Source organism: Nicotiana attenuata, unplaced genomic scaffold (genome assembly GCF_001879085.1).
Source record: "Nicotiana attenuata strain UT unplaced genomic scaffold, NIATTr2, whole genome shotgun sequence".
NCBI classification, from domain to species: Eukaryota; Viridiplantae; Streptophyta; class Magnoliopsida; order Solanales; family Solanaceae; genus Nicotiana; species Nicotiana attenuata.
In genome coordinates, this window is record NW_017670321.1 from 948,555 (window position 1) to 969,947 (window position 21,393).

Consider the following 21,393-nt stretch of genomic DNA (forward strand, 5'->3'; position numbering starts at 1 on the left):
CTTATTGTGGTTATTTGATAAGGCAACAGTTTACTAATTCTAAGAAGTTGTCGTCATTATACTTTCAAATGAAAAGAGATACTCAGAATCATGCCTTAATATATTGAAGTTTGAGCTAGTTGACCGAGCATATGAAACTTGATGTCTGAAGTATGGAACAAGATCTTGTTAAGTTGTTCCAGGAAAATACTCCAGATAATTGTGCTTCTAGACGCTTAGCATTATGTGGAAAACATTTCAAAAATGTCGCATGGTTGTACATGGATTAATTTCTGTGTTTTTCATCTTTTATTATGGTTTTGCTGGCTACTTGCCATTTGGAAGTGTCATGTATTATAGAAGTTGCATAAACATTGTTTTAACACTTGACTACTGTGTTTACTTGAATACATATATTCTTAATTATGATGGTGGTGTCTAAGCCAACCTGAGCCCACTTGTGGTAATCCAGATAGGATAAGGTAGGGTCAGCCGAGTCTGGATCTAGTGGGGTTGAAATATATCCTCCGAGCTGTTTGCTACAGTTCGCAAGTTTAGATGCTACATAATCCTGCCTGCCTAGATTGGAGCAGATGGTCTTACACTGAGTGTTGTAGTTGGGTTAGGACCTGATAATCTTATTTTGCTGAGGACACTGTATTACCATGTATTATAACAACTGATTAGGTATATGTGTGTGCACACATAATAAATATATATGTATTATGTGTGTGTGTGCGCGCACACATAATAAACAGATATGTGTGTATGTGTGTTTTTGTATGTGGTATGTTTATATGATGTATGTATGTATACACGTTGGACCTCCAGTTCCCTGTTTTACCTTTTGAGCTAATTTACTATGAAATTAATGTTGGAAGAAAATTGAATAAATAACTTTGTCAAGTATCAACCTAGAATTCCAACAACTTTCACTTCATGGACTGCTTTCATTATTGCATATAGATTGTCTTGGGTGGGGATATGAGTTTGTTAATTGCGTGCTTTATATCTTTTTAAGAGAGGGTAATAAGTGCTAATCTTGTGAAAATATCTTGCATCAAGAAACAATGCTTGTAAACGCAAAAGCAAAAACATGCGAAATTTCTTTGAGCTAAAGATTGATGAACATTCTCAGTACGATGTGCCTCGGTGAGTAAAATATTGATCGTGCCATTAGCTCCTGATTGTTAATAGAAGAGTTAGACGAAATTCTTATGGAGTTTAGCTTCATGTTTCTCCATGTTCAAGTATCGTTGGACACTTTAATTTTTATTGCAATATTAGTTTGGTTTCGTTACACCTGATTGTAGTGTATGGATCTTGCGTAGCAAAGCAATAACTGAATGATTCCCACCTGCAATTAGGGTAGTGAAAATAGTGACATGATTTAGTCTAGTTGCCAACAATGGTCAGTGTATATTCTGATGCCGTTGGCAGTAGTGACTAGAGAGCCAAAGTTTGGTTTTGGTATGCCTGGTTGAAGTGAAAATAGTGACATGATTTACAGATTTAGTCTAGTTGCCAACAATGGTCAGTGTATATTCTGATGCCGTTGGCAGTAGTGACTAGTGAACCAAAGTTTGGTTTTGGTATGCCTGGTTGAAACCAAGCTTTACTTGGGATTCATATAGCCGACCCCAATTTGTTTGGGACTGATGCGTAGTTGTTGTTCGTGGTCATTGGATGTTACTTGACCCATTGTGGTGGCAGATATTGTAGAGGGGCCAGCTTGCTGTATAACATCTGAAGATGTGGAAGTTCTGCTATCATCTTTTTTAGCAGCTGGGTTTGTTCTTAAAGTCTAGTGATTCCATAGATAAATATAGTGATTGAAAAGGGAAGCCCGGTGCACACAACATCCCGCATCACGCAGGGTCCCGGGAAGGGTCGTACCCCAAAGGTTGTGATGTAGATAAATATAGTGAACGTGCTTGTTAAAAAATAGATAAATATAGTGGTTATTATTCAGTATAGATCTGTTAAAACGAGGATGGTGTTTATGTTCCTAGTAAATAATGTAACCTCACTGTAGAGGTATGCATATTGATGTTCCTTAGTGTGTAATGGTTAGTGTGTAATGCTATAATAAGCATGCGATTTGTCCTAGTCTTGATTTTGTAATAGAGTATGGTGGACGCATTTTTATCGTAGTACGATGTGCGCAATGTAAAGATCTTATTATTGTCCTTAACATCTTCTCCCTCAACTCAACACTCTTGCTGTGTAGTTGGTTTCTAAGGCATTCGGGAATAAGTTAAAAAAACATTTCCTCATAATATCAAACACGTATTCATGCTTCTACTTGGTGTTTCTTTTGATGCTTATGTGCTGAAATGTGTCAAAAGCTGTAAATTACATGAATAGCAAAACCATGATGTGGTTAGCCTTTCAAAATGGTCAGATAGCAGTAATTCATGCTTCAACTTGTGTAAAAAAATTCTCTTTGATGGAATTTGCTTGTCTCAAGAAGATATGGACATGGAATGCACAGGTAGTTTTTGGTTGGAAAAAAATGTGCGTGCTATTAGAAGGATAAAAAAGAAGAGAGTACAGCTTACACAAGTGTATCCCAAGCTAAGAAACTATTCTTTCTATTCATTGAAAAATATGTTGACTAATCTTCCAAGCTATAGCTATGTCTCAGTTTCTCTTTTGCCTATACTTCCATCCTCCCATAATGCCTCTTTAACAGATTCAAGGACTTCCGTAACTAGAGTTATTACTGTTAACTTTGGATTGAAATCTTCTGCAATTTTTCTCCATCCAAATTTAGTATACAGCAACAGATGGCATCAGGTAGAGCAGTAAGCTGTTTTTTTTGAGATCGAACATTATCAACGTGACACTGGAGATGATAAAGAGTTGAATATGAACATGTATGCTGGCCTGAGGATACTTTATCTCAGAAATGATACTTTGCTGCAACAGGACTAGTAGAAGGGCTTATCTGTGCTTGTTTCTGGGTTGAGATAGCACTTAAAGTGTCTTTCGGCTGGTAGCCTGGTACATTTAAGCTGTGTAATTTATGGGCTACTTTGCCTGCTGCTTATGAGAGACCACTGTGGTGCATTAGTTAGTTTTGTGAGAAAAGGTGGACGAGTGGAATAGATTTGGTAGCTCTGTATGTCAGAATAGTATTTTAACTGTGGTAGATTATTGAGGTGAAGCTGTTACCTTATGTTTCATACTGTCACTTCTGTTTTTTTGTTTCCTTTTCTTTTTCCTTCCCCCCTTGAATTCGTGTTTGTATTTAATCATTTCTTTTATTTCATCTTGAACTTGTACAATTTTTTGTTTTGCTTTATGCTTGATCTGATAACCTGAAAATTGTTTCCAGTTTGGCAGTTATAGCAAGGAGGCGACCTATCCATTATAACCACATTTTTTCACCATTGCTTGATTTCGATCCAAACTTTGAGATGACAAAGGGTGGACATGCTGCCAGCATTCGGTATTCTCTGAGAACTGCCTTTCTAGGATTTTTGAGGTGTACACATCCTGCCATTTTGGAGGTATACTTGACATGTCATATCAGAGCCTCCTAGTTCGTTATCTATGCATCTCTCTGTCTTCCAATTTCTGTCTTTTTTTCAGTGTGTCCATTGCTGCAGCCTTCTTTTCAACTTTTTTTTTTTGGTTATTAAACAAAAGTGTTTCTTTTTATGCTGTGACTGAATTAAACATTGATAGGGAGAATGAGCTGTAGTTCATTTATAGGCTGTTGAACGATGCTCACTTTATGAACTAGCTTTTGTGGTTGAGTTAGGCTCAAGGTCCATTTTCTTAACATGGTATCAGAGCCAGACCTGTCCCTATTCTTTGGTTATCCAATGTTGGGACTTGGGCCCTCATGTTAAATTATCCACTTTCCAGTTGTCCGAACCTGGACACGCAGAGAGTGTTAGAATATTCCACATTGATTGAGGGTATATGTTGTAGTCTCCTAATATGTTCTTGTGCAATACTTACCTCATCAACTAGCTTTTTGGGGTTGAATTAGGGTCAAGGTTGTCCATTTCTGTAACAAGAATCTTTTTCTTCTGGCTCTTTTTGTTTTTAGGGGATAAAGTCAAATATTTCATTCATCGGCATCAAGAGGATGCATAAAGTGCAAAAAGGAAATTAGCTCCTCTAATAAACTTCAAGGAACAAAGAAAATCAATTTCTCATAAATATAATGTTTCCTTCTCAATATTGTATTGACTTTGGTCTGAGGATCTTACAGTTTGAAACAATTTAGGAAATTCCTTCTTTAGGGTGCTGTTCTTTTGGTGCCCGTCACAAAGAGTTTGAAATTCTAAACCTTCCTTTATGTTCAACCTCTGAACAGCATGATTCTCAATTTTACCAGTGCACTGAAACCAATTCAAGTTTTGGACCTCGCCCTGTTCCATATTCCAATTTATAAGTTGTGGACCTCATTATGTTCCACAATCTGCTATCTATGACCTTTATTTCTGTTGCCGCTTGCTCTCTGATTAGATTAAATGTCATTTCTATTTTCCATGCTGCAAAGCATGTGTATGCTGAACGGGACTTCTATGTCTCTCTCTCTCTCTCTCTCTCTCTCTCTTTATTGTATCTGTATGTGTAAACATAATGTTTTTTTAGTATGTTACACTTTAAACTGGATTTATACTCCTGATGTTTTGAAAATCCATTTTAATCTGTGACCATATTTCTAGATTCTACCCTCTGTAAGATTTAATGTATGATCCTAACAATGTGTCAACTTCGATCAGAATGTTCAATTTTAAACTAGACTGTGAGATAATGTACTGATGTTATTGAGTACTCTTACGTAGTATTTTTTTTTGATAATGATGAGCCCTCTTACATATACTCATTCTTGATTCTTGTAATAGAAAACTATAAATCAAAAGGTATTTTCTTTTCCTTAAACTTCAGCTGAGGGTGGTTATTTCACTTACACTTGGGCAGAGCCATACATACATGAAGTTTAAAGAAGCAATAAGAGTACTAACATTGAACACGGTTTGATTTGCTGTGATGAGTAATGCAAGACAAAGTTGCATAGCTTCAAAAAGATTTTTGTGTTCTATACTGTAAGATGCATGATAAGTGCTATCGGTATCTTTTAACTCTAGCACTAGAGAGAGTTATTACTGATATTCTTTAAATCTAAATTGAAACGACTATCTAAGTGAGTGTGTTTTTGAATTTAGTCGAGAGAAAGATTGTTAAAATCATTGCGAGCAATGAATGCTGGTGATGCTGCTGATCAAGTTCTTCGGCAACTCGATAAAATGATGAGAAATAATGAGCGAGCCTCACGTGATTCTAGATTGATCAAGGTAATTCCCTCAGTAACGGAGTCAGTTTTATTTGTTACTGAAGAACAAAGCATCAGTACTTCAAGTTATGAAATATTTTTTTCAGAAGCGGTTCTCAGAACTTTTTACTTTCTCTTTCAGGATGAGCAGTCATCAAACCACTTGCCCGTTTTAGGTGATCCAACAAAGAAGAGGTCGACTCCATTAGATAAGGAAGATCCATCTAATAACTATGATTCAACTTCAAAAAGGGTTCACTATGGCCCTAACAATCACATAGCTCCACCAGTTGAGAGAAATGATTCTGGAAAGGAATATGTCAACGGGGTGAACCCAATGGTTGAACAAATAATTGGCATGATTGGTGCTTTGCTTGCAGAAGGAGAAAGGGGTGCCACGTCTCTTGAAGTTCTAATATCCGAGCTTCCTCCTGATTTGTTGGCTGATATAGTCATAACTAATATGAAGCACTTGCCTAAAAATCCCCCACCTTTAGCACGACTTGGAAGCTTGTCATTATCTCGGTCAAGTGATTCTAGTAATCTATCCCAGGTTATGGCACCAATAGATTCCTCATTAGCCACACAGGCTTGGGTTCCTGGATCCCAGACACCCACCTCTTTATCAACTGCCACTAGCACTTCATTATTAGAAATGTCTGCTTCCACAAGTCTCCCTTCAGATTCGAAACGTGATCCTAGGAGGGTGAGTAAAACTAAATTATTTTAATTATTTGCTCTGCTGTTTGTACTCCATTTCTCTTACTAGGACAATCTAGTAATACATCATGATGTTTCACAGGATCCACGGCGCCTTGACCCAAGGCGTGCAGCTGTGGCTGTTGAAATATCATCAACTCTCGTTGCAGAAGATAATACAAGTGCTATGCAATCTCCAATGCTGCAATCTGAAATGAATCCTTCTAGTTCATCTAATATTGACATTGCAGTACCCCTGGTGTCAAATTCTGAATGTATGCCGACTGTGTATCCCAAGATGGAAACTAACTCTATCACTGCTGAAAGTTCACCGACACCAGGAGCCAGTCTGTCAGCTCCCAAGGAGGAAGTTCATGATGATGACCTAAATGAAGCTATTCCTGATGACAAGATGGATGCTGCGATACATGTTCCACTATCATCTCCTGGCAAAGTAGAACAGGAATTGGTGCCAGAAGTTCCATCTGAAGTTGGAGTGACAGATGAAATTTACTCTCCATTGCTAGAAACAGATCAATTTTCTCCCCCTATTTCAACTGCTGCAACCCCTGAAGATGCATGTGCGGAGTTGCCTGAGCTTCCGCCTTTCATTGAGCTGACCCATGAACAGCAAAGAAATATGGGAAAACTGGTTGTTGAACAGATTATTGACTCGTTCAAAAAATTAAAAGAGACAGACAACAAGCATACAGGAATGGCATTACTTTCTCGGTTGGTTGCCCAGGTGGGGGTCAGATTTTTAGATTTTAGTTATTTGTTTTTGGTTTTATCATGGGGCTACATTTGTTTCATTAAGTTACGAGATACTGGTTTATAAAAATTTAGATTTGAGCGATAATTTAACCATTCTGTCTCGGCTGCTGTAATATAATATTTTTGGAGGGAAAGCAAACTATTCAATTGAATAAAGTGCAGTTTACCACTGAATCATTGTTGTACACTTCTTCTCTGAGACTCATTTGTTTCATACCTCTGTTGGTATACCACTTCATCTCCTTGAAATACTATTAGGTTCCTCCAGCATCATATAATAATCATGTGCAGGGAGACACTTGAGTTGTTTTTAAGAAATGTCTATATAACTCGGGGTAGTTTCGTCTTTCCCTTTCTAGTTTGGTGTTGAAAGCTATGTAGCGCAGACTCTCCAAAATGCTGTCACACCAGTGTCGGATCCTCCAAAAATGCACTACCTTTGGAGGACCCGGCACGCGCCCGGCGACATTTTTGGAGAGTCTGAGCAACATAGGTTGAAAGTCACTTGTGAAAGAGACCTCCTACCTGTTGGACCAACTCATCTTTTAGATATGATAAGAGTTTCAGCACAACTCCTAGTGTCTTCTCTTGCATGCTAAGTTAGATATGACAAACTAATTTAGCAGGAGGAACTTAATAAGATCTAGGAAGAGCATTTGCTGGGCAAATGATTGCTTTTGTAAAATTCCTTAATCCATTTTGGAACTGGGGCTGGTCGGGATTATGGTTGATAGTACAATGGAAGTGGTGAAAATCGGTATCCAATTCAGGATCCTTTTGTTTCTAGAGCAGTTTGTGTACTTGTTTGTTGTGTAGTCCAGTATTGTTCTGAATTCAACAGGGTGCTAACTAAAGCTACATAACTGTATTTTCAAAGTGAATCAGTAAATAAGTTGATGCTTCATTAATAAGTTACCCTTGAATATACTTTTCGAGTATTGTGCTTGTAGAATTATGATTGATATGTTGACATAGATAACAAACATGGTCAGACTTAGGCCTCATTTGTTTTTGTTAAGATTAAGATGTCTGAATCTGGATACACGTCTGAATATCAAGATGTGTATTAAGATCTGAATAGAAATAATTAAGACTATTTGATTTTTAAGATCTGAATGTATAAAATTTATCTTTATTTGAAAATTAATAAACATAAAATTCAAATGAAATACTAACTAATCTAATATTCTATCAATAAAATATATAGTTTTTTAAAATATGATAGTTGGTGGCAGTGATGGCTAACGGGTGAATGCCAACTAGAGGCGGTGGTTGGTGGTAGTTTTGGTTGATGATGGTGGTTCATGCTAGTAGCTAGTAGTGATTGGTAGTGGTGGCGATTATGATTGAGGATGATGGTGGTGGGTGGTTATAGTTAATAATGGCGGGTGGTGATAGTAGTTTGACTGAGGAGGGTGGTGGTAGGTTATAAAGATGGGCAGTGCCGACTGTGGTTGTTGATGGTGATGGGGTGGTCAGTTGTGGTAGATGAGGTGGATGAGTGTTGATTGTGGGTGAGAATGATAGTGGTCGGAGTGATGGGGATAGTAGGTGGTGATGGTCGATAATGGTGGCGGCTATGATTGAGGATGATGGTGGCGTGGTGGTGGAGGAGGTGGTGGCGGGGGTGGTGGCGGCGGCATGGTGGTAGTTGATAATGGTAGGCGGTAGCGGCAGTTAATAATGAATATGTGATAACATCTTAATGAAATTAAGTCTCTGTTATAGATCTTAATCACACAGACCTATTCAGACCCATTAAGTGGTTGTGAAGTAAAAAAAACAAACACACTTAATGATTAAGATCCGAATAATTAAGATTCGGACTTTAAAAACAAACGCACTTAATGTCAGAGATCTGAATGATTAAGATTCAGACCTCCATTAAGTGCAAACAAATGAGGCTTTAAACCCACCCAAAATATCTGACATGTGAAAAGTAATTTAGGCAGGTCTCAGTTAGATGGATTTATGAAGTCAAAGTTAAAGAAAAACTTTAGCTAAGCTGATGCATGGTTTGAGTGCTGTTGGGATATTAACTTGAACAATGGAGATATTTTGAGAAATACTTTGTGTGCCTCTATGTCTCTTATATAATTCTTTGGCGGACCTCCCTAAATTCAAGTTTGAATCGACAATAATTGCGGGTTGCTTCATACAGCTACTAATAGGTTCTGCAGTCATGACAAGTTTCTTTTTTTGTGTTGGAAAGGCGGATTGGTGCTGAGTATTCTAGACAAATTATGAGAATAAATTGTTAAAACTGTACACTGATGGGATAATCTGTAATCACTCATTTTCTGGAATAACACCTTGACAGTGATGGTTCTAGGCTTGTCAGGTCCATTTTTGGGAATGGATCCTGGGTTTGGGTCCACAGTATTGGCTTCATAGCCTGTTTGGCCAAGCTTTTAGGAAACTAAAAATGCTTATATTGGAGAGTTGAGGTGTTTGGCCAAGCTTCTGGGAAAAAATTAGTCTTTCGAGTAAAAGCTATGAGTGCAGCACATGATGTGTGGTTTAGGCGCTGGTCACGAGTTTGAACCCAGCCACAGACAAGCATGTTATTAAGTGGAGAAGGGTAGAGGGGTGAGCTCATTATCCATCAAGTTCGAACCGTGCCCGCTCGCCCTCGACGATCTCGATTTTAGGAAAAAGCTGCTTTTATGCTGTGCAGAAGATGCTGGAACAAGAGCATCTTCCTAGAAGCAGAAGCTGTTTGCCTGTTTCTATTCTTTTGGAGAGAAAAATATCTTGCCAAAAAATGTATACTTATCAAACTATCTCAAGAGTATAAAGAAAATTTAACCTCAGGCATTGTTGACACGACATCTATACCTCACGTCTCATAAACATGCTTCCTCTCTCTATTTTTGTGATCTTTATATATTTTAATTAATAAAATTAAAAAGCTTAATTAGAGTCTCTCTTGATAAATATTTCAGATCATTTTTTTTACTAAATAATGCTAATTTTAAAGTGAATCTTTACTAGTCCTTTTTCGTAATTGGACGCGCAAAAGCACTTTTGGAAAGATTAGTCAAAAGCAAACTACTTCCATAATACTAAGAAAAGCAAGCATTTCTCAGATGATTTGACCAAATACAAGCAACTGCTGTCTGAAAGTATTTTCTGAAATTCCATTCTTTTTAAGATAAGCTGATCTTTGAAAGCTCAGCCTAACATGCTAGTATTAGTTTGCAGCAAGATGAAAAGATATAGCAATGCTGATCGAGGTACTAATGAAATAATGAGCTAGCCTAGGACATAAACCAGAAAGATGTAAGGTGAACCCATCATGTTGATAAAGCATCTGGTATGTGCTATCATGGCCAGCTTGCCGTCATACCTAGTCCACTTGCTTTCTTCATTTTAGCAAGAGTTGGTTAACCATATTTGTGTGACTAGAAGTGTAAATATTGGTGCTCCTTTTGTTAAATTTTTTATTTTAATGTGCTTAATTCTGTCTATTAACTGATTTACAATGAATAGGTCAAATACTTAGTGCCATTTTTGTGAATTTGATTCGCTTTAATTGTTTTCGTAGTTTGGCAAACACTAGTCCAAGCATGTGAATAAGCGTTTGCTGCTTGGGATAGTTCAATATTTATTTACCTTTTGCTTTGTTTAACCCTGCAGATTGATGCTGATGCTGATGTAGTTGTGATGATGCGAAGGCTTATTTTCTCAGACAACCAGCACCAGAAGGTATCTACTTTCTCGCTTACTTTCAAACTTACGCTATCTTTATTGCTCAAGTTGTGCGGACAATCAAGTATGATTACTTTCTCTTTTTGTGTCGGTTAGCTTGGTTTTTACTAGGTGTAAAGTGTTTGACTCATATGATTTCAGTTAAGTGAAATCTGCCAGTTTTTACAGCTTGTTTATCTTTGCTGCCACTAAAAATCTTCTCTGAGTGGAGTCTCTCCAAACTGGCATGTAGTTGCTGCAATAGAATTTAAGCAAAGATAAAGAGCTCGTCACTTTTCTCGTTGTTCGGATGAAATTAGTCATAACATCTGCGGTAGCTAAAAACTTCTGATCCCTCAACTACTTCCAACAACCACAATTTTTGCAGCATCTACACAGTGAACAAATCACAAAGACAGACAACTTTCATGTAGTGTACAAAATTTATAAACAGTTTCTAGTGAGCTTTTTGTGGGCCATTTTACTTCAGAAGCTTTGATCTTCCCCTTCTTCTTATCTTGTCACGACCCCCCTTTATTGTTCTGTTTTTCAATTTGGGCAATTTTCTTAATGTTTTGTGCTTGGATTTGACTCCATGTCCAGCAAAAAGGCATATACTGATATGGGTTATTAACCATAAGGTCCTTTTATTGCTTTTGTTCTGCTGTATATCTTTATGCGAATGAGTTTTTGGTGGAAAATGCAGTTGCAAGCTAACTATATGTTATTTTGACCCTCAGGTACATGAGCTTGCAATGCATGTACTTTATCATTTGCACTATCTCATGTTGTCGGATTCAGATGAAAACTCTTCACCTGCTGCTGCGCTATATGAGAAGTTTCTCCTCACTGTGGTAAGTACATTCATTTGCTATCCTTACCTACATCATTCCCGAAGTTCCTTATGTATGTTGTTTGCTTGTAGGCAAAATCATTGCTAGATTCTTTACCAGCAAACGACAAGTCATTTAGTAGGCTCCTTGGTGAAGTTCCATATTTACCTGAATCTATGATGAGACTGCTAGTTGATTTATGCTCTGAAAATTGTCTTGGGCAATATGGCCGTGATGGTGACCGTGTAACTCAGGGCCTTGGTGCAGTTTGGAGTTTAATTTTGGGGCGTCCGCCTAATCGTCAAGCATGCCTGGATATAGCTTTGAAGGTATATGACCATCAAATGTTCTGTCCTGATGATTTTCACTTTCCCTATGCAGTTGCCTAAGGAAATATCGTAAGGGGAATCATAGAGCAACTTTTTTAGGAGTTGAAAGAGTTTTGGAAGAAAGATTTAATAAGCGGGCATTTTAATTGAAGCAAAAGAGCTGCTTTAACGTTACTTGTTTAACGTTTTGTGACCTTAAGTAAAGGTTTGCAATTGGGGAAGTGCTGGTTTCATTCTCAATTATGTTACATGGACTCCAATATGAGTATTGGATTCAAGTATTTATCTATAGGACTATATTCAATCTCTGGCAAGGTCTCTGCCTATATGGAGGATTCAAACAGAATTTCATTTTCATGTGTAATCAGACAAACTTGCCAAGGCAAAACATAGGATTCCAGTAATATTGATTTTTAGCAACAGATGTGTTTGAGCATGAAGGTGGAGCAACGCAAAAATAAGTAATCATTAGCTATAGAGAGATGAAAGCGATATTAAGGGTTTGACTTCTAAAAGTGTTTTGAGGAGATGATTGGGGCACAAATATAGACATATATGGTGGAAGGGTGGCTTTGATACCATAGTCCGTAGCTAGTTAGTGTGTTGGGTTGCAATGGAAGATTTATTAGTTGGATTATGAGATGGCTGCAAATTACATTTTGTTATAATGTTGTGCCATATATGATACATCATGTTTGGTTTAATAAATGTTAATAGTAATGTGTGCGCGCGTGTGTCATATATCATCTTGTAAAATGTGTTTGTTTTGTACTTCTAAAAGTTACTTCTTCAATTTTTTTTCTTGCATTAAGTAGTTTGATGGTGTGGCTATTTTTCATGTCACGGGATAATCCTCTTCAGAGCAAATAAAAAACCCTGTAACTTTTGGTTTTTAGCATCTGTCTTTTAACTTTTTTTTGGGGGAAAGGTGGCCCCTGTGTATTGGGGGAACATGGATGATAAAGAGCTAAGGCCCTTGCGAGATTTGACGCTGATAAATGGACCTTAGGCCTATCTCAATCCCAAAAGCCAGCTCAGGAGGTGAGGATTGCCCAAGTCCATATAAGGAGACCACCCATCCCCTTCATTGTTGATGTGTGACTCAACACCCCCTCTCACGCCCAGGACTGGACTTCTGGAGCGTGGACAATTATGGGGGCCAACATCGGAAAATCGGGATGGGTCCTGCTCTAATACCATGATAAATGGACCTTGGGTCTAACTCAATCCCAAAAGCCAGCTCAAGAGGTGAGAATTGCCCAAGTCCAAATAAGGAGATCGCCCATCCCCTTCATTGTCGATGTGGGACTCAACAGTCGCTTTACCTAAATAGTGCAGGGTGGAGTTGCAATCAGAAACTTGCAACTCTAATCTCGCTTTTAGTATCTACTTTGATGTCTATTTCTTTGTTTAATAATTGAGTGACATCTTTTTGTGTGGAAAATCACATGTTCAGGATTGTAGAAAAGAAAAGTAATGCTTGCCTTTGGATTGTCCTACAATTTTGCATTGTAGAAAGAAAGTAATGCTTGCCTTTGGCAGAACGACATTATAATGTTCTCACTAGAGTTCATGCTCTTTCACGCAGTGTGCAATTCACCCTAAGGACGATGTCAGAGCAAAAGCTATTCGCCTGGTATGCAAGTTTGTGACTTCTTTTGTGTTGCCTGCTGTGGGTTTTCACCTGCTGGCGACAATTCTTTTGGTTTCTCATCTATGGATGGTTGTATTTGAATCTCTAAAATGTTGGCACTTTTGATAGGTGGCAAACAAACTTTATGTGCTTGGTGACATTTCAGATAGCATCGAGCAGTTTGCTAAGAATATGTTCTTGTCAGCTGTAGACCAGCATGTTACAGATACAGAATATTCCCGGTCTGGAACCTCGGTTCAGAGAACAGGAGAGGTGTGTTCTTTTTTTGTGTTTCGCCCTTAAATTCTTTGTGACTTTTGCTTTGATTAATGTCGAGGCGAGTATATTTTTAACTAAATATTTTTTCTGATCTTGATTCCTCTTTTTCCTTTTTTTTTTTCTGGCTGCACTTGTTCCTTTAGTATTTGGTCTTGAAGTTGTTGCTTGTGACTCGTTAGTTTTAGAGGGTTAGTTTTAGAGGGTTCCGCTTGATCCTTTTTGGAAAATGTTTGTGGTTGGAGCTCATATTCATGTTTGAATCTCTTGTTTGTTTAGTTTCACCTCAGCTTGACCAATTTCTAAATAAATTTGAATATTTCATAAACTGAATAGATGTACTAGAAGGGGAGACATACCACATTGTAGGTATATTTGAAGCTTGTCGGCTAGGTTGTGTTCGAAGATACTGACGTTTGAATGTCGAAAAGTGAAATAAGACGTGCAATTTTAAAAAGATTTTACATGTTTCACCTTTATCCTTGTACAACTAAGATATTTTCTCTATAGTTCAAATACAAAGTATGTGTTTAACAGTGTTTAGATTAACTATTTCATCGAGAAGTAGCAGTTGCTTCTAGGGACCTAAAAGAGGAGGAATACATAGTCAGTGTATCACTATGAGGAGGAATACATATTCTAAATCTTTTTTCTTTAAACTGCGTGTTGTTTTGTAGTTAAACATTAACAATTGCTCAAAATGGTGTTGTGAATGCAATCCTTGCCTGTTTCGTTTGGTATAAGAACCCCAATACATCCACGTACATATCTAAGCTAATAATTGAATTCCTAGATAGGACAAAAAATGTGACGTGCTTAAAAGGTTTTTGTTAAGAATTATCTTTTAGAGTGAAACTTGTTCACCTTGACTCTGTCCAGAGATGTGTTTCAAATTTCTGAAATGATAGATTAGCTTTTCTATTGCTGCAAGACCTAGTAATGCAGTTGGTGAAGTCCAATATATGGATTGAAGAAAAAAATCTTTACTTCTGGGCTTCAATAAGATGAGGAGCACTGACCTTCTGTTTTTTTTTGGGTTTAATCTGCTCGTTCTGCACTGTTTGTCCTCTCTCTGGTGCTAAATTTTTCTCAACTAAGAAATATATTACTTTTTCCATTTGAATATTAACCTAAGAAATATGATTATCAGACAGGAAATCAAGAAGCCTCAGTTAGTGGTTCTCAGATTTCAGAGCCTGGATTGTCTGAAAATGATTCAGTTAAGAGTGCAGTATCTGATTCTCAAGTTGATTCAGAATTGTCATTGGCTCAAGCGCAGCGTCTTATCTCATTATTTTTTGCTCTATGCACCAAGGTATGGATAATTTGATAAGTGCAAGAGTATCTGCTGAAGGTGCACTTATTATGATGCTTACTCGGTAACTTTTCTTGCAGAAATTCAGTCTTCTCCACCTTGTATTTGATAACTATGCACGTGCTCCTAAGGCAGTTAAGCAGGTTTATTTCTTATTGTGCTCATCTTTTATCATCCTAGTAGCTGACTTGATAGCGGTTTGTTTGAGGTGAATTAATCATTCAAACCAGTCAGAACTATAAATAGGCCAGCAATAATTTGAGTGTCCACTGTGCTCCCTCTTTTTTTTTTTTCTAGTTTTCGTGTATTTACTGAACACCTTAGTGGCTGGTGCCTGGTGGTATCATTGTGTTTCCCCATGTTTCTTTGTCCTTTCATCCTGTACCCTTCCCCTCTTCCATGCTCTTGGTGAATTTCACATTCCTGTTATAAATTCTTGATCTGATGCAGGCTGTTCACCGTCATATGCCTGTTCTTATTAGGGCTATAGGCTCTTCGTGTTCTGAACTGCTTCATATAATATCTGATCCACCTCAAGGCTGTGAAAATCTTTTGACACAGGTAGGTTCCCTAAATTTCACTTTTAAATATTGCTTTTCATCTTGAAATCTCTTCTTTGTCATGATGACATTCTTTTGTCCGCGGCAAGGTGCTTCATATTCTCTCTGAAGGGACAACTCCTCCGCCCGACCTAGTTGCAGTTGTCAAGCGGTTATATGAAACTAAACTGAAGGTTTAGCTTCTTTCTTTCTGTTTTTTGTCTTCTCTTCTTCCTTGGTAGCTCTCAATCAGAAACTCCGCAGTTCCAACAGTGATACCCTAAATTCTTCTGCAGGATGCAACTGTCCTTATTCCAGTGCTCTCCTCATTTTCTAAGAGTGAGGTATTCTTATATTTGTGCATTTTTATTTCGGCAGACATTTTCAGCTCTTTTTCTCTCTCATTAAATAATGATATGTGATATATCTCCATCTCACTATCCCTGTATTTGTGGGGTGCATGGCATCTCGCTTCCTTTGGTTCTCTGGTTGTTATCCTTTAACTTATGATAATATATCACACTATATCCATTTTAATTTTGCTGGCTCAGAGGTAGTACTCCTGTCTATGTTTAGGTTTTTCCTGACAAAGATCGTTGTCTGGTTAACTTGGAAAGCTTTAGGGCTTTGTTCATGTCTAGGTTATGAATTATCCTTTCTTAAATAAATATTCTTAGTTTGGTGAGCAAAGCAATATTCTTTGCTTTCTTAAAAATATTTTCAATTTACCCTTTGGTTTCCTCCTGACCTGATATTGAAGTTCTTCTCATCCTTTCCTGTTGACTACTGCACTTAATTCAGAAAGAATTGTTTTTTATGAATCCTTTTGTTTTCATATTAGGTTCTACCTATTTTCCCAAGGCTTGTTGCTCTCCCACTGGATAAGTTTCAGATAGCCCTGGCTCGGATATTACAGGTCTAATTGAATTTTACTTTTTGCTTTGCTGTAGTTTTTAGTTAACTTCTGATTTCTCCGAGAACAACTTTTATGCTCATTCAATCTAAACATGATTGTCTTCTCATCTTCGTTGCTGTCTCTTTCTTCTTCTGAATATCATGCTCATTCAAATTATGTTACGTTTTAGTCTTTGTTTATTTTTCTTAGGGAAGTGATTTCGTGGTTACTTTTTCAAAGTCCACATGTACCTTTATTGTTTAATAGTCAGATGACAAAAATTCATGATCCGATGCTACTTCTAATTCAGAATTATATGTTACCTATTTTAATCTGAAGTGCACTGATCATTTGTTCTGGAGATGGACAAAAGATAAAAGTTCCTTTACTTGGTTCATGGTAGGGTTCTGCCCATACAGGTCCAGCACTGACCCCAGCAGAAGTGCTGGTTGCAATACATGACATAAATCCCGAGAGAGATGGCCTTCCACTTAAAAAGGTATGCAATTTCCACTTTTAGAAGTGTGTCTTTTGCTTTTGATGGTTGTTGCACTTAAACTTATTGCAACTTGTAGTACTAGGAAATCCATTGATATCTTGCCTCAGATGTTTTGCCTTGTATTTCCTAAGTTGTGTAATTCCCTTGTTTCGTGTTGAATTCTGTTGCTTCTCCCTGTTCCTTACAACAGATTCAAGATATAGTGAAAATGCCTTAAGCAGAACTACGTGCCAATTTTGTGATATTTTGATGTTATTATCTTTCAGATAACAGATGCTTGCTCAGCTTGTTTTGAGCAGCGTACTGTTTTCACGCAACAGGTCCTGGCAAAAGCCTTGAGACAGATGGTATGAAAAATATTGTAAATACAATTATACATAGATTGGGATTTTATGGATAATTTTTCAATCTCTGCGGCATTCATTTAATCAGGTTGATCAGACTCCTCTCCCACTGCTCTTCATGAGGACAGTGATTCAGGCCATCGACGCCTTTCCTACTCTGGTAAACTCCTGATGTTGTATTGTATATTAATCAGTTGGGTGCACGTAATCATGTTCCGGCCTTTTTACGCAATTGATTCGCTATAGGTCATTGTTTTTGGTTATCTGGAATATGAATTCCTTAAAAGTTTCTTTTTTTTTTTGGTTATCATTTGCACAATCTGCACTAATGTCATGAGGCCCTCAACTTGGAACATTCATAAATTCTGCCAAAAGAAGTATGGAATTTATGTGAGTATTTATGGTGTCCATTACTTGAGAGTAAGATTATCAATTGTTAAGGGGAGTGTGATACTGTTGAATGTCTTATTTGTATCAGACAAGAATTTTATAGCTTAAAGTTTGAACTCCCATTGCCACAAGTGTGATTACTACTTTTGAGAAGTAGAATATGGAAGAACGAGTTTATGGGCATGACTTTAACATCTCATGCTTCTATCCTTTTATATACACGCTTTATGATGAATACACTTCTTTAGCATATTCCCAAAGGCACATTATAGGAAAGAAACACCAGTAATCATGAGATTGCTGCCTAGAAGAATAATAAGCAGAAAGGATGAGAGGAGCTTCTCATCTGGCAGCAGAAATATCAACATTTATGGCACTTGATCGGTATTCCTTGCACATTCACTATTTCAGATGACAAGCAGTGAAGGTTATGTTAATAAACATTGTGCTGCTGATACTACTCCTTTAGGGCGAAGATTATGTTGCCTTGAAAGAAATTTAAAATACTATAAGTAACTTCTCTTTGGTGTGTTTTTGTATTCATTTTTGCCTTTTGGAATAATGTTTTGTTTCCTTTGTAAGTGCATGTCCTAAATTCGCTATTTCTCTCTTTTCTCCAGTTCAATATGCTTATCCAGATACACACACATAAGTTAACACGTCTTGGCATCTTAATTTGTTTTTGGATCATGTAATCAGACCTGCACGTGAAGGGGTGTGTTAAAGACACAATGTAAAAAAAAGTGTGCTCTCTCTAACAATTCAAGCTTTTAGATGAGATGGTCACACATTTCAAAACCTTATGCATGTGATTTATTGGTCTTGGGTTTTGATTTAATACAGAAGACCGTATAATCCAAGATATGTAATCCGTCTTTTCTCTTTCCTTCTTTTCTAGGGGGGTGGGGGGTTGGATTCTTGGATATTTAAGAACTAGGTCTTACACGTTCGCATAGTACTGCAAAGGCATTTCATCTAGATGTTAATGCAGATGAGTTAGAATTAGAACTTTAAAGTCGACAGTATGACTTTTGTGCTTAGCATGGGTATTTCTTTAATGTAGCTTTTTACTGAACATATATTTTGTCTGATGTGGAAGGAATGCAGTCAATGCGTGTGATATTATTTTTTTCTGATGTGATGTCTAGGTTGATTTTGTGATGGAGATACTCTCCAAACTCGTGATTAGACAGGTATTTTAATTCAAAATACGTTTAGGTTTCCCACTAATCACGAATTGTCATTATTTCGCTACGAACAAATGGTCACCCTATCACATGTTGGATGCAGGTATGGAGGATGCCAAAGCTTTGGGTGGGTTTCCTAAAATGTGTCTCGCAAACACAACCACATTCCTTTCCTGTGCTACTACAGGTATTATTTGGTAATTTATATTTTATTATATATTGTACATTGTACATGGAAGCACAATATCCATATAAGTGATACCTACTAGTAATAATTGGAAATAGGTTTTAGTCTTGTTGGTGCGCTGATTTTGAACCTATTACTTTTCTAAGAGTACTTTGACCTTATCATAGATTTATATGCCAGTAAAAATATAGAGAACTTTTGATATTTTTATTTATATATATTTAACTTCCACTTTTATTTATTTGATAAAATGATGACATGAGTTGAGCTCAAATGGAGAAACTGGTTAGTGGTGATTTATATAGCCGACATCAACTTGTTTGGGATTGAGGCGTACTGGCGTAGTTGTTTATTGAGCATGGAAGCACATTAACTTTATTGCGGTCTTTTGTCTTAAAATGCCTGGATCTTGCTTGCAGTTGCCGCCACCACAGCTTGATAGTGCCCTAAACAAATATGCTAATCTCCGAAGTCCATTGGCTGCCTTCGCAAATCAGCCAAACGTCAAAAATTCACTTCCTAGGTATATTCTACATCTGATCAACCGTTTTGTTTATGTTCCACCTTGTCTGGCTTGTTAACATTTTTTTCTGGTATTATCTCAACTGTCTCAATTGGTTTGACTAAAGTTCTTCATAGAATTTACCCACGTCATGTATTTTTGAGACATATTTTTGTGTTTTAGTTATTAAATAGTAGAAGTTCGGTTGCGACTTTATGTGAACTTAAGAGAAGAGCGAGATAATTGCATAAATTGTCCGTGATCTATGTTACACGCACTAATTTATTATGCTCAAAATTTTTCTCACGATATTTATAAATCAACTAGTCTTTTTGGTCACTGGAGTCAAAAGTTCTGGCTAGAGCGGGCACATACACACTTGGAAGTCTGTTGAAGAACAATTTAGGCAAATCACCAAACAATTGTTGAAATATACAGCACTATGAAAATCATCTTTAAATTCAGCAGAAGACTAGCTTGACCTTAATGCTGTGTTACACTATCCTTTACCATAGATGACACCTTTTTAACTAGTCCAAAATGTAGCCACAAAATCATGCTTTATCTTGCGAGATTTTTGAGAAAGCTGGAAAACTGCTTGTTCCAGCAGCAATATTCCCTCTATTTCACTTTCGTGCTGTGACAACCCTATCCCTCAAAGATAGCAGAGGGTGTAAATGTGGTGGGGTAGCGGGAGAGCCGGAAGTAAATGAGGATGAAGATGGTAGTAGGAGTTGGCGCATTATTGCAAATCTATTTTTCTCCAAGATATAATGCATATTATTCTTTTTGACCAGAAACTGTCTAAGGTGAAAAAAATCTATATATTAATCCGTTTACCTTGTTAGCATTGGAGGTGTTGGTATCAGTTATTCTTTAAGATAGGAGAAGACACTAGCCATTGTTACAGTTAAAATATGATGTGGTTTGGCGTTGGTGCAGATCAACCTTGGTACAACTTGGTCTTTTAAATGAATCAAATTTGCGGCAACCACATCTCTCATCTTCTATGCATGCCTCAGAGACAGGCTCTTCTGTCCATGGAACTACACTAACATGATAGTGCAACTTCTGCCAGCTGAGGAAAGAAGCAGCAAAGTACTACATGGATGAGGCAGCTTGACTAGTGCAGCAGCCCTTATTGCAACATAGTGCCACAGTTCGCCAGGGTTATGTAAATTACGGCTCATATCTCTGCTCTCCAGTAGTTGCACAATCTGCTGACGACAAGATGGCACATGGAGATGAAGTTCCCAAAAATTTTGGGGGAGAAATCTCTCTTCGGAGATTGTATCATAAATGTAGTCAATTTCCCTTGCTGTTTCCTCTATTATGTTGCTCTCCGCCTGCAGTCATTATTTGCCGGGCAGCAATTTGTGTTTTATGGTATTAGCATAGCTGGTAGGTCAGGTTCTTTTTAATCTTGTGTGAGAGGGAGGTGAGAAGCAAGTGTGTAATTGTATTCCTTCATTTATTAGCCCCTACCCACTTCCCCGATACCCCCCCCCCCTCCCCAACAAAGGGCTCTGCTAAAGAAATAATTAAAAAGGAAAAATTGACACTTTCTTCCGAGTTACCTAAAGGAAAATTAAGAAGAAAAAACAAAGTTGATTGGCGAATGGGAAGCAAATTTGGGGCTTCTTTGGCCATCCATTCGATCAACCTATGGTTTGGTTATTTGAGCCTTAACATGGTATGAACCGATTTTTGCCCGTGAGAGACTGGGACTGTAAACTGTTGAGCTCCCGTAGGTTGTAATTTAAGTTAGATTGACAGCGTTCCTCTATCAGCCTTGGGCTTGTGTAAGACTAACATTTTGAGTTTTTACACACTCCGTCCTCTATATTTGTAAGAACTTTAATTATAAGGTAAAACTTGCTCTAAAACTCCTTGGCGTTATACAACACGTGAGCCAAAATATCTTTATTTGTTATTAAACATTTTCGAGATTGTTGGGATGGCAGTTAGATACGGCAAAAATGTAGATCCGATCAGGAATCTGGATGGGTACCAAGAAGTGATAAAA

The 21,393-nt window shown here is 37.5% G+C and overlaps 1 protein-coding gene across 2 annotated transcripts in view; it reads left to right on the forward strand.

Moving 5' to 3' along the window:
- Nucleotides 1-21,228, forward strand: part of LOC109237828 (symplekin) — a 34,027-nt gene extending 12,799 nt beyond the window's left edge. The window contains exons 6-27 of one of the 2 annotated variants that reach the window (XM_019404215.1): nt 3,320-3,494; nt 5,169-5,297; nt 5,418-5,981; nt 6,078-6,719; nt 10,388-10,456; nt 11,179-11,292; nt 11,364-11,600; nt 13,189-13,236; nt 13,363-13,506; nt 14,660-14,824; nt 14,905-14,967; nt 15,275-15,385; nt 15,474-15,557; nt 15,660-15,707; nt 16,205-16,279; nt 16,662-16,757; nt 17,024-17,104; nt 17,190-17,261; nt 18,640-18,684; nt 18,782-18,865; nt 19,285-19,388; nt 20,310-21,228. In XM_019404215.1, coding sequence (XP_019259760.1) covers nt 3,320-3,494; nt 5,169-5,297; nt 5,418-5,981; nt 6,078-6,719; nt 10,388-10,456; nt 11,179-11,292; nt 11,364-11,600; nt 13,189-13,236; nt 13,363-13,506; nt 14,660-14,824; nt 14,905-14,967; nt 15,275-15,385; nt 15,474-15,557; nt 15,660-15,707; nt 16,205-16,279; nt 16,662-16,757; nt 17,024-17,104; nt 17,190-17,261; nt 18,640-18,684; nt 18,782-18,865; nt 19,285-19,388; nt 20,310-20,427 — 3,268 coding nt within the window. In that variant the 3' untranslated portion in view covers nt 20,428-21,228. The remainder of the gene's footprint in view (nt 1-3,319; nt 3,495-5,168; nt 5,298-5,417; nt 5,982-6,077; nt 6,720-10,387; nt 10,457-11,178; nt 11,293-11,363; nt 11,601-13,188; nt 13,237-13,362; nt 13,507-14,659; nt 14,825-14,904; nt 14,968-15,274; nt 15,386-15,473; nt 15,558-15,659; nt 15,708-16,204; nt 16,280-16,661; nt 16,758-17,023; nt 17,105-17,189; nt 17,262-18,639; nt 18,685-18,781; nt 18,866-19,284; nt 19,389-20,309) is intronic. The other variant, XM_019404216.1, reaches the window with a different exon arrangement.
- Nucleotides 21,229-21,393: the final 165 nt, after the last annotated feature.